Consider the following 12986-nt stretch of genomic DNA (forward strand, 5'->3'; position numbering starts at 1 on the left):
TTTGTTCATCAATCACTCTTTATTTGTCACAGGTTAAAAATTAGACAACTTCACTCTTCATCTCATCCCTTATCTATATTAATTTGTGAATTAATTCCCAGCACGCTCATGCTTAAAGGCAAATTGATTAATCTAATGTAATCTAAGGAAAGTTAAGAAACATCTGTAGTCCTTTATCATTAAAACAAGATAGAGCAATGTAAACAGTGATTAAAATGGGTGATCTGAACTTAACATTTGAAAATTCTCTAGCATGATTAGAAAACATTTTGTAGGAAAACTTGGTACTTTTCCATCATGATATAAAACAAAATATTTTGTCATTTTGAACCTTGTGATAATCTCTGTATAAACAGTGCATTGCATTCTGTCCTAGAATATGCTCTGGATAAAAAAAGTGCATTTATTTTCTGAGGAATGTTGGGTGTGTGGTTGGGAAGCTTCACAATAGCTATGTATTGTAAGATGAAGAGTTTTGACGGCTTGAATGTTTCTACTGTTCAATCAGACGGTCTAAAGGTCCTTAACAATCACAATGTTGTAAGCTATTTTATTTATGGTCCTCTGGGCACTGTAAAAAAAAATCTGGAATCACAAATTACTATCTTGTTCCCGAACAGATAAACCAGTTTGCAGATAAAAGTTCACATCATGCCATGGCCACTCATTATTTGTAGAGGAAGTGGTGGTGTAGTCTATAAAGACTATAGACTCTGTTCTGCAGCAGGGTCTTCCTTGTGGCATCAGTGTTGTTTGGTCCTGTGGTCAGGTTTGTATTTGAGAAGCAGGCCGAGAGAGGCAAAGCCAAACAGCGCCGTCTGGACAAACCAGAGGCAACGTGTCATTGTGCCGTCCACCCCTTTGTCACTGTGAAGAGAGTGACACACACACACACACACACACACACACACACACACACACACACACACACACACACACACACACACACACACACACACACACACACACACACACACACACACACACACACACACACACACACACAGACAGGCAGCAGTTTAGTCTCAGGTTCAGTGTCAGTGACTACAACACAATGGCCCGGCTGTAAAAATTGCTAAAAGTGCGTAGAGGGTAAAATGTGCCAAAAATAACGCCACCAAACATTGGTCAAAATAAAATAAAAAATATTTATTTTTGAACTTTTGGTTTTGCCATTTATCAATGTGTTATTCAATGTGTTGGGCCATAGCAGTAAAGGCCAAATTCAATGTATTATCAAATATTTGTTTTATAATGACAAGGGTCCTACAATTCTAAATTAAAAGGGCTAAATTATACATTTTATGACCATCTTAAAACAATTACATATGTTAGCTTAGTAGATATTGCGATCTAAATGCTTAGACCTACAGGGGTTTTAAAGTAGGTGTGATAGCATGTCACTAGAGGGAGCCTGATAGAAAGCAGAACAATAGCACCCCCTAGAGGAGACATGGATATATGAACATCCATCTTACCTGCAGACCTTCATGGCAACAAGGGCTTCTGCCACGTGGATGACCCAGGTTGCCCACCATCTGAAACACAGAGCAACACCCAACATTCAGAATGAGGATGTTTCTAGTCAATGTCTAACAGCTTTCTTTAAAAACAGTCTTACAGGCAAGTGACCAATGATTTTATGATTTCCTCAAGCTACAGTGTAATGGTCCCACACCACAGCAATTGATTAGAGATTCAAAAACAGAAAACACATTGGTCTTGTGCGGATATAAAATGTGTGAGTGTTTCTTTGATATTTCATAAGCGGTCATGTATGTGATTGATGAGTGGAAGTGTTACACTGTTTGAAAATGTTGTGATAAGAGTGTGAAAATGGTGGGACACAGTGGATTATGCAGACTGACCAAGCCTCTGTATTCTGTGGGTACTTGGCACATCATTCGAAATCTCATTTACAGTGATATGGTGTAATGGCAAACCTACCCAGTGCAGTAATTATTCCTTGTTCATTTGCATGCTAAATCTAAAATGATTAGTTATTACAGAGTTAGGCCTAACAACTGTAGAAGTTGCATGTGCTTGACATTGTAACTACAGTTTCATTCAGCATTTCTTTCAATTTCACATTGACTATCCTCATTCTGACTATAAAGTTGTTTGGCCAACATTTTGACGAATACTACTTGATGACAGAATCGTGTAAACATTATCATGGAGAAACACTAACTTACCCTTTGTACATGAGAGAATGGTAATTGTTCACCAGGTATCTGGACAGGGTGCCAAGCGGACCCAGGTTGTCATAGGGGACCTGCTGTGGCCAGAACACTGTCCACTGAAACACAGAACAGAGATGCGACCAGACAGTCAGCTCATGGAATACACATAGTTTTCACTAAATAGCATGTTATAAACAGCGCCAAGTACACATGAATTACTTCCACAACTTTTGACAACATTAATTAGGTACACATGTCCCCCATCCAAGTCATTTTCTAATATAATCACACGGTCACTGCAACATTGAGTTTTGAATATTATGTCCACCTCTGACAGGTTGCAACATGCTTAACAAAAAGACTATTCAGGCCAATACATTCCAGAGGGCTTCCAGCTTGTGCAGAGGCCATTGTGCACTAACTCTCCACTTTTGGCTCATCATTGTTCGGGTATAGCCAAACTCATTTAGCTTTGCTGACAGTCCTAGCAAGCAGTTGTCACTGGGGTTCCCGTGTTGGCACACACATCCTGACATTAGTATGACCTCTGACATGACTGAGGAAGGCAACGTATACGATAGATGTGGTGGGGAAATGATGTGTCAATGAGGGGATATTATTTAGCCAGAATAGAACTAAACTACTAAGAGACATATGGCACCCAAATGATATTTTCACGCCTGCTATGTTAGGTTAAACTCACCCTTTCCCCACATTCCAAACATAATGCGTTATCTATAGGGTTCATATGGCTGATAAATAGCCCTGGTTAGAGAAATGTCAAAGGCTATCTTACGTTACAATATCATGGAATTCTTTCGAACCTTTCCATTCCGCAGCGCAGGTACATTCTTCCACTCCCCCCACACCACAAGTAACTGCAATAATAGATAGCTTAAAAGTCGGTAATTACAACGGAAACTATACAATATATATTTTTTCAATGAATTACAAATGTTCAAATTAATTGTATGTGCCGGGATCTTACTGCAGGAATAATTCATATTTAACTCGCAGGGTTGATGACCTGGATACACTTTCATTGCAAGCGCAACATCCAGGCTAACTTCGTAAGCTAAATACTGTACTACTTCGTCCTGGACTTCACGGGAATTGAATAATAAACAACAAAAACAAATGTCTGAATAAAAGACAGAAAGTTGGCCGAGTAAAATAGAGATTCACCCGGAGTCTATTCGTGGTGACGCCTTGGCTATGTTTACGGCACGGTGACTGTGGCACAGTCAACTCAACAATTTGCTTTATAATTGCTTCAAAACCATCCACGTTTTGTGGCTTTGACTTACTGTGAAGTATCCCATCGAAAGCGCCACTGTAGTTATCCAAAAAATACTGGTTCTTCTAAAATAATGACACCCATCGCTTTTGGCCATGGTGGCGTTTAATATGTCCCGCTCTCAAATTAACACGTGCAACAAAAACAACGGAACTTTTTTGTACCGAGACTTCTGTCTATGAAAGGGATTAGAGTACGGTAGGATGATGTCTTTATCAGTCATATGATATCCAAGGTTCAATATTGATTTGAGACAAGTGCTATTTTGTTTCGAAATAGGAATAGCCGTGACTAAAATAAAGAGAAAAGTTAAAAGTGCATGCATTGTATGTGTGCATGTATTTTTGATTTATTATACATTTACAACTCTGAATAGAATAGACGAAAATCATTGACAAGTAAATGTATTTGCCAATGATTTTCGTCTATTTTATTCAAAGTTATAGGATTAAAGCTCAGTAAAAGTGGGTAATGGATGTAGACTAGATCTAAGCTAATGGTTCTACAGTAAAATGGTCATGGGACCTAAGGTATTTACAATCTGATCCTCATAGTCTAGATATCTCTATCTGCATGACAATAACGAATCAATCACTTTATGGTTTTTACACCATTAGTCAAATGGAAAATTGGTCAAACTAGTTATCATTACTTATTTACTCACTGATCATTGCATGTAAAACTGTGTCGAAAGTATTTAAAATCCTGAGCAAAACAGTTCATGAACTCAAAGAATAGCCTACATGAGGCCATTGTGAAATAGATACAATGTATTTGCATGTGCTATGAGTTTAACTTGTTTCTTTTGTAATATAGCTTTTATTTGAAGCAGTGATGAAACAGCATGTGAGGAGCCATCATATGACACGTTCTGAAGTGTGCAAATGTATGCTATGTATGCATTGAGGAGGACAATACTGATTTTGCAAGAGGCTTGAAGGACCAAAGGGCTATGCATAATGTGTAATAGGATTTGCATAACCCCCAGAATGAATTGCTGTCCGGTAGCCGTTCCAAAACATCGAGACACTGATCTTAGCAGTCCAGATAAGGAAAGAAAAGACAAGGAATGTCTCACCGGCTGATATTAAAAGTAGAGATAACAGTGCTGTTATTGCATTTTGTTAAATGTTATTTGGGATTATTACTATATAATAATATTAATACCAGTAAGAGATAAAATACTAAGATATATTACAGTATATTGTACTATTTACATAATATTATTGTTTTTTAGTTCAACTACTTGTGTGTTTAAATACTTGTGTGTGGTGTCCCTACATTTCTATCAGTGTCACTGAGCTGAAAGTTCACTGTCCTCTGGGTCAGTCTTTCCCATAGGCCATGATGAAACCAGCGCAACCCCTGGCCTTTCACTGTATTGGGCCTATACATTAATGGGAGGTGAGGCAGCATGTTGATAATGGTCCTATTAATCACCAAACAATTACACATCCTTGTTTTTCTTATTTTTTATATCTTGCATCTGTGTTGCATTTCAATAGAAAACAGCAGTTGTGGAAAAGGTTCAATTCGTGAATGGCATTTTGCGTTTCACTAAGACGGCATGTGAGTTGATATTTCTTCAAGACAATTGTTTGCTTAGTGGGTGCAAACAAACCAATGAATTTGTGAATACAAAAAAAAGTTAGCAGCTGTAATAGTTTCTGTGGACACAATGCCAAACACTTGTTTATAAGGCACACGAGTAGTATTTTATTCAGTCATGTATTTTATGTCTCCTTGTGTGCCAATGACCTTGCATGTGATGAGGATGAGAGGATGATGTGAATGTGAGAGGGCCATTGGTTAGTCCAAAAAACATTCAGATTATCTTGGCCTCAGTACCGCTAAGACAACCCCCAGGGCAACACAAACTTATCCGCCCCTAAACTGCCAAACTAAGGTGGGGATAGCTGTTGGGTCCAGAGTATATAAAAGGGCGGCCTATATATATGGGAGACAGCTATGTCTTGAGAGCCTTCATGGAGGAGCATCTATAGCAACACAGAACACCTACAGATTCCTACACATCATGTGGAAGGACACTAGCACCGGTAAGGAGAGGTCACTGGCTGACACAGCATATAGACAATATCAGATTTCTATCTTTGAGTAGGCCAGGTGAATCACAGATTATAATTATTGTCATTTTTGGGGGGAAATGTATTTATTTTGTAACTTTTTTTAAATTCTCCAAAACTGAACATTTGCTTTTGTAAAAACAATGAATTTTTGGGGTTTGAAATATCAAAGGAACTTTACAGATGTTTTGGTCCTATGGGGTAGGTTTACCAGTCGTAATGCTTCAAGGTGATAGAGAGTCACATATAGATTCTTGCCTAAGCAACCTATCCTGGAGACAGACTCACTACATGATAAGACCACCTGCCACGACCTTTCGTGCCCTGGGCTCCTCTTGCTCATGTCTGATCTGGAACCTGTTGTTTTCCCCTCAGATGTCCCTGGACAGTTGGCCGTTACCGGAGTCTCGTCCCGGAGTACCAACCGCAGAAAGAGGACCAGCTTCTCCAAAGAGCACGTGGAGCTACTCCGTGTCACCTTTGAGACAGACCCTTACCCTGGCATCAGCCTGAGAGAGAGCCTGTCCCAGAAAACAGGGCTACCTGAATCTCGTATCCAGGTAAGCAGCTACACACACATGTAAGCATGCTGGAACATGCATGCACAGACGCACGCACACGCGAGTGTAGTGGGCTTGGTTTATATTACAAATGCCCTGTGTTCAAAATGGGGCCTACATGTGTGCTGCTGATACTGGTACCAGGGTTTCTGTTTATCTTTTAATTCAATATGATGATGTAAGCGGTTTTATCTGCAGTTCGTTTGGTCTGACTGGCAGAATGTAAAACACTTATAGTAAACAGAGGAGACAAAAGCAAGATAAGCCCCAATGCTCTCACTGTATTCTACAGCTGCTTGGTAAATTATTAACATGGGCTCAAAGCAGATAATTCTATCGTAGTCACTGGAGTCAACTAACTGAAACACAGTTTCTGTTTGCGTTGGATGTACATTCTAAATGCAGTGTTATAACACAGTTGTTTTGCAATTTCTCTCCAGGTGTGGTTCCAGAACAGGAGGGCTCGGACTCTGAAGTGTAAGGGAGCTAAGAAGTTTATGTGCCAATCAGACTCTGACTTACACTCCCCTGGTGGGTTCACTACCCAGCACAACATTGCCCCTCTGTCCACCCCCCCCTGCCTGCCCCCTGCCTACCCCGCCCAGGTGAAGGAGGAGGATTACTTTTTCTATGGACGCTACTTTCCACCATACCCTGGAGCGGAGGAGACTGGCCACAACAGGCAGGCCAGGGTGCTGGGATACAGCTCCAGCACGCACATGAAGAGCCCCGGGCACCAGATGGTTCAAGGAGCCTGGCCCCAGGCGGTTGATCAGACGACTCCAGTCCAGTCCATGTGGAGCCCCTCTCCTCTGGAGGTGAGGAACTACAGCTCAGGCTCCAGCAAGGCCTTCCTCTACCATCGCTCAGCCGAGCAGCAGCCCTTCTACAACAACCCCCAGGAAGCCTATGGAGGCCCTATTTCCCAGACCCAGGCCACAGCCACTCCGGATTCCGGCTGCTGGGAGGTTGGACAAGAGAACACCCCTCCGATGGAAGGCCAAGGTTCCCGATTGGATGGCTCCTGGAGCATGGCTATGTCTACCACAGAATACCCAGGACAAGCCCCGCACTATGCCCCCTTACCAGAGCTCCCGGCCATGTCCCTGCAGGAGATTCTGGGAGAGCTGGAGGGAGAGTAGCAGGAGGGAGATGGACTGGACAGCCACCCCAATGGGGACAAACGGGTTTACTTCTGAAGTCTTATCTCACTTTTTTTTTAATGATAGACAATCTCTTTATTGTTATTATTATTGTAGCATTTTGTATGTTTGTGGGAGTACGAGAGGGTTTACTGTATAGCCTGTGTTTCTGTGGACTAAATGCGCTCAGAGAGAGAAAGAGAGAGAGAAAGAGAAAGAGAAAGAGAGAGAGAGAGAGAGAGAGAGAGAGAGAGAGAGAGAGAGAGAGGATCAAACGTCCTTCGTAATTCCACAATGATTCAATTTATTCTCCCATGTACTTCATCCCAATTAATTTCAATAACCTAAAATGTATCTATTTATTTATCTATCACTTCTTGCACTATCGCTCCCTGCACTACTCAGACTATTTGCATTGCCACCCCCCATGCTGCTGCTACTCTCTGTTATTACCTATGCATAGCCACTTTAATAACTCTACCTACATGTAGATAATTACCTCTATACGGTGCCCCTGCACATTGACAGATTGACTCTGTACCGGTACCCTCTGTATATAGCCCAGCTATTGTTATTTACTGCTGCTCTTTAATTATTTGTTATTCTTATCTCTTACTTTTTTTGAGGTATTTTCTTAAAACTGAATTGTTGGTTAAGGGCTTTTCACTGTAAGGTCTACACCTATTGTATTCGGCGCATGTGATTTGATTAGAACAAATCCATTGTATTAAAACACCTTTGATTTAGAGGAAGTAATATCGTTTTGATTCATAAAGTATCATGCCATAATGAAGGGTTTTTAAAACACAGAGAGACTAAGTAGGCCTTCAAGATGGTTGTGAATCCACTGAGTAAGGCTTTGAATTTACGTTCCTTTACACTCATCTGCATTTGTCATGCATTTGATCCGTTGTCCCTCTTGCACAGTGTAAAGCAACATATATCCACTAGATGGTGATTGTAAGTCACAGATTCATAGTATGGGAATGCAAGGAGCTGGTCAATGTACCGTGTATCAATTATAATGCTGTTTCTGACCATAACTCTTAAATTGCCCATACAAGCTGCTGTATGAAGTGGCATTTGTCATTACTCTTATGCTCGATTACCATGATGACCAATTTTAATTACCATATATTATAGGATACATTTTTATAGATTTTTGAAACTCCATTCTGCTTCTATATATTGTAGTGCCCATGTTTTGAAACTCCATTCTGCTTCTATATTATGTATTGTAATGCCCATGTTTTGAAACTCCATTCTGCTTCTATATTATGTATTGTAATGCCCATGTTTTGAAACTCCATTCTGCTTCTATATTATGTATTGTAGAGCCCATGTTTTGAAACTCCATTCTGCTTCTATATTATGTATTGTAGAGCCCATGTTTTGAAACTCCATTCTGCTTCTATATTATGTATTGTAGAGCCCATGTTTTGAAACTCCATTCTGCTTCTATATTATGTATTGTAGAGCCCATGTTTTGAAACTCCATTCTGCTTCTACATTATGTATTGTAGAGCCCATGTTTTGAAACTCCATTCTGCTTCTATATTATGTATTGTAGAGCCCATGTTTTGAAACTCCATTCTGCTTCTATATTATGTATTGTAATGCCCATGTTTTGAAACTCCATTCTGCTTCTATATTATGTATTGTAGAGCCCATGTTTTGAAACTCCATTCTGCTTCTATATTATGTATTGTAGAGCCCATGTTTTGAAACTCCATTCTGCTTCTATATTATGTATTGTAGTGCCCATGTTTTGAAACTCCATTCTGCTTCTATATTATGTATTGTAGTGTCCATGTTTTGAAACTCCATTCTGCTTCTATATTATGTATTGTAGAGCCCATGTTTTGAAACTCCATTCTGCTTCTATATTATGTATTGTAATGCCCATGTTTTGAAACTCCATTCTGCTTCTATATTATGTATTGTAGAGCCCATGTTTTGAAACTCCATTCTGCTTCTATATTATGTATTGTAGAGCCCATGTTTTGAAACTCCATTCTGCTTCTATATTATGTATTGTAGAGCCCATGTTTTGAAACTCCATTCTGCTTCTATATTATGTATTGTAGTGCCCATGTTTTGAAACTCCATTCTGCTTCTATATTATGTATTGTAGTGCCCATGTTTTGAAACTCCATTCTGCTTCTATATTATGTATTGCAGAGCCCATGTTTTGAAACTCCATTCTGCTTCTATATTATGTATTGTAGAGCCCATGTTTTGAAACTCCATTCTGCTTCTATATTATGTATTGTAGAGCCCATGTTTTGAAACTCCATTCTGCTTCTGTATTATGTATTGTAGAGCCCATGTTTTGAAACTCCATTCTGCTTCTATATTATGTATTGTAGAGCCCATGTTTTGAAACTCCATTCTGCTTCTATATTATGTATTGTAGAGCCCATGTTTTGAAACTCCATTCTGCTTCTATATTATGTATTGTAGAGCCCATGTTTTGAAACTCCATTCTGCTTCTATATTATGTATTGTAGTGCCCATGTTTTGGAACTCCATTCTGCTTCTATATTATGTATTGTAGTGCCCATGTTTTGAAACTCCATTCTGCTTCTATATTATGTATTGTAGTGCCCATGTTTTGAAACTCCATTCTGCTTCTATATTATGTATTGTAGAGCCCATGTTTTGAAACTCCATTCTGCTTCTATATTATGTATTGTAGAGCCCATATTTTGAAACTCCATTCTGCTTCTATATTATGTATTGTAGAGCCCATGTTTTGAAACTCCATTCTGCTTCTACATTATGTATTGTAGAGCCCATGTTTTGAAACTCCATTCTGCTTCTACATTATGTATTGTAGAGCCCATGTTTTGAAACTCCATTCTGCTTCTACATTATGTATTGTAGAGCCCATGTTTTGAAACTCCATTCTGCTTCTATATTATGTATTGTAGAGCCCATGTTTTGAAACTCCATTCTGCTTCTACATTATGTATTGTAGAGCCCATGTTTTGAAACTCCATTCTGCTTCTATATTATGTATTGTAGAGCCCATGTTTTGAAACTCCATTCTGCTTCTACATTATGTATTGTAGTGCCCATGTTTTGACATTTTTTCAGGTCTCTCTCTCAAAAAAGGTCAACCTTCATGGGAAAAATAAAGGATAAATGGTTCAAAAAGACTGTATATGTTTCCAACTATAATTCTAAAACCACACTCTTTTATAATACAAATAAGACCGTCTGTACCATCCATTTTTCTATCGCTCATGGATATGTCTAATGATAATGATATTGTAAGATTTCTATGGACACCATAGAAGATCCCTCCCGGCATGCGCCAAACTGACCACCCTTTTACATGACGTCTTACCACACAGAAAGGGGAGACAGTACTGGCAGAGTACTTTACAACCAGAAACGACTGTCCAGCATCCACACAAGGACAAACAGGCTGAAACGTTCTACCATAGCCACTGCCATCAGACTTTTTAATAGCCAAATGTGACTTTTTAAACTGTAGTTTCTTGTAAGCTAGGAACCTTTTCATTGAATGTAATACCCTGTGTTTTAGTTTTTTGAAAGTTTTTGTCTAAATGTAACTGTGCATTCTGCAATATTCAGTCTTGTCGACTGCAAGCATGAATGAAATACATCAAATCGAATCAACCGATGACCTCACTCTACCTCTCATAATACAACAGCATCCACCAGATCAGCTGAGTAGGGAGGTGTATATCTGTTGCTATGACCAACATTTTCCCGCGACTGCTACCTCTGTAGTCACACCTGCTCCACAGGGGGAAATGGGCTGCGAGACACAATGGAAAGAGAGACATCTGTTGCTCTCACCCAGCAGCACAATTCATTCACAGTAGCATCATTCATTACACAGGTCATAGAGGAACATTTAGGAAAATGTTTGTATATGGGAGGTGAACATAACAAAAGGATTATTTGCATAGTGATATTTTGTAGTAGTGTACCGGAGAGACCTAAAGAGAACACAGAGATATGCATGTACACACACACACACACACACACACACACACACACACACACACACACACACACACACACACACACACACACACACACACACACACACACACACACACACACACACACACACACACACACACACACACACACACACAGTTTCCCCCCATCCCATTCCAAGCAGCATCAATCAATGGCTGGAAGTGAAGATGTGCAATAAGACAGGAGAGAGGGGAGCAATCACAAAGCCCTGAGATGAGCTCTTAAATTAGAATGTGCAATACAGGACCACACTGAGGGATTGATGAAATTACAGGCCATATTTTTTGTGAAGGCTGGACTCATACCCTAGAACTGTCAGCAGTTGATGGAACAACCCATCAGTCATATGCCTGTCTTCCCCAAGCTTGTTACACATTGGAAAATTGACACTGTGTGTGTGTCCGCACGTCTTTGCGTTTGTGTGTGTGTGTTCATGTGCATGTGTGTGTGTGTGTTTGTGTGTGTAAGTATGTGCATGTGCGTGTCTCTGCATGCATTTGTGTGCACATGTCACGTGAAAAAAAGGTAGTATCTAGAAATATGGTAGAAGAGCGCACCAATCCAAATGAAGCACTGGAGACTTATCAGTTACCGTAGCTACTGAGACAAAGATTTTGATTAATTTGCATGCACATTTAATTTCAAGTAAATGTTCTCTACAAGAGTGGTAAATCAAAACAGTCAAAAAGGAACTACTGGGATAGGATACAAGACAAGACCTGTCATTTATAGATGCCTTCACCTTTAAACCTTGTCCGGTTACAAAAATAGACAGTTGATATTAAATGTCATCCACTGGGAAATAAGGTCAGCAGCTCACTAATGAACGCATGTAGCTTAACAACATCAAACTTGCAACAGTAGCCTAGCTTATACATGCTGGGTAAAATGAAGTATTATATACAGTACATATACAGTAGGCTAAATTAACATATGCATTTTATGTGCCTTCATTATAGATTACATAAAGGCAATGCAGATAGTCTCATTTGGAATTTGACTAAAGGCTGTTGCGTCGCTTCTCTGATTGGCTCACGTGTAACATCTAATATGTTACATGATTTTAACAGCAAGTATGAGGTAATTGTTTGGTCATGTGACAGCTGCAGCAACTGTCAAAATGTGATGATAGGGCTACACTGAAGGTTCAAAGGCACATTTTCTCAGCTCTTCTTAGCCACGCCCCCTGATGCTGATTGGACCGTTGACATCTGGCTAGGGACTATCAACAAAGTGGGACGTGAACTGTAGAGTTGTTGTGGTGAGGAATGTACGCATATGTGCACATGTGACATCAAATGGAAATATACTATAAGGGAGAAGTCATCAAATGTTTGGTGTGGCAAACATGTGTAACAAGACAGCTGTTCCCACAACTATCAGAAACACAGGTGTGTCTTTGTGTTTGTCAGTTTGTTCTTCCTCCTCTTTAGAAAGGTAATGAAGATGAGTGCAACACAGAGGTGAAGCAACCTCTTCTTCGACGGTGATTTCACAGCACCCACTCCCTCCTGTGTTGTCTCCATCTGCAGGATCCTCACAATAACTCCCTTCCATTCTCTCAGAGGGGTTGGGTTAAATGCAAAAGACATTACAGTTGAATACATTCAGTTGGACAACTGACAAGGTATCCCCCTTTCCCTTTCATCCATTGCCAGCAACCAGCCAGTCTCTTACTGCAGACCCCCAGACCTCTCATT

The 12986-nt window shown here is 39.9% G+C and overlaps 2 protein-coding genes across 2 annotated transcripts; one reads left to right on the top strand and one right to left on the bottom strand.

Annotated features, from left to right (window-relative positions):
• On the bottom strand, positions 1 to 3679 carry tmem254 (transmembrane protein 254). Its single transcript, XM_038991782.1, has 4 exons — positions 3491 to 3679; positions 2196 to 2299; positions 1479 to 1538; positions 1 to 867 (listed from the first exon to the last, which is right to left on the bottom strand). The coding sequence occupies exons 1-4, from the start codon at positions 3575 to 3577 to the stop codon at positions 744 to 746; spliced, it is 375 nt and encodes a 124-aa protein (XP_038847710.1). The 5' UTR covers positions 3578 to 3679; the 3' UTR covers positions 1 to 743.
• A 2170-nt stretch (positions 3680 to 5849) lies between these two features.
• On the top strand, positions 5850 to 7748 carry LOC120046496 (homeobox protein otx5-like). The gene is made up of 2 exons (XM_038991781.1): positions 5850 to 6124; positions 6565 to 7748. The coding sequence occupies exons 1-2, from the start codon at positions 5906 to 5908 to the stop codon at positions 7264 to 7266; spliced, it is 921 nt and encodes a 306-aa protein (XP_038847709.1). The 5' UTR covers positions 5850 to 5905; the 3' UTR covers positions 7267 to 7748.
• Positions 7749 to 12986: the final 5238 nt, after the last annotated feature.

This window comes from Salvelinus namaycush, chromosome 4, assembly GCF_016432855.1.
Source record: "Salvelinus namaycush isolate Seneca chromosome 4, SaNama_1.0, whole genome shotgun sequence".
NCBI classification, from domain to species: Eukaryota; Metazoa; Chordata; class Actinopteri; order Salmoniformes; family Salmonidae; genus Salvelinus; species Salvelinus namaycush.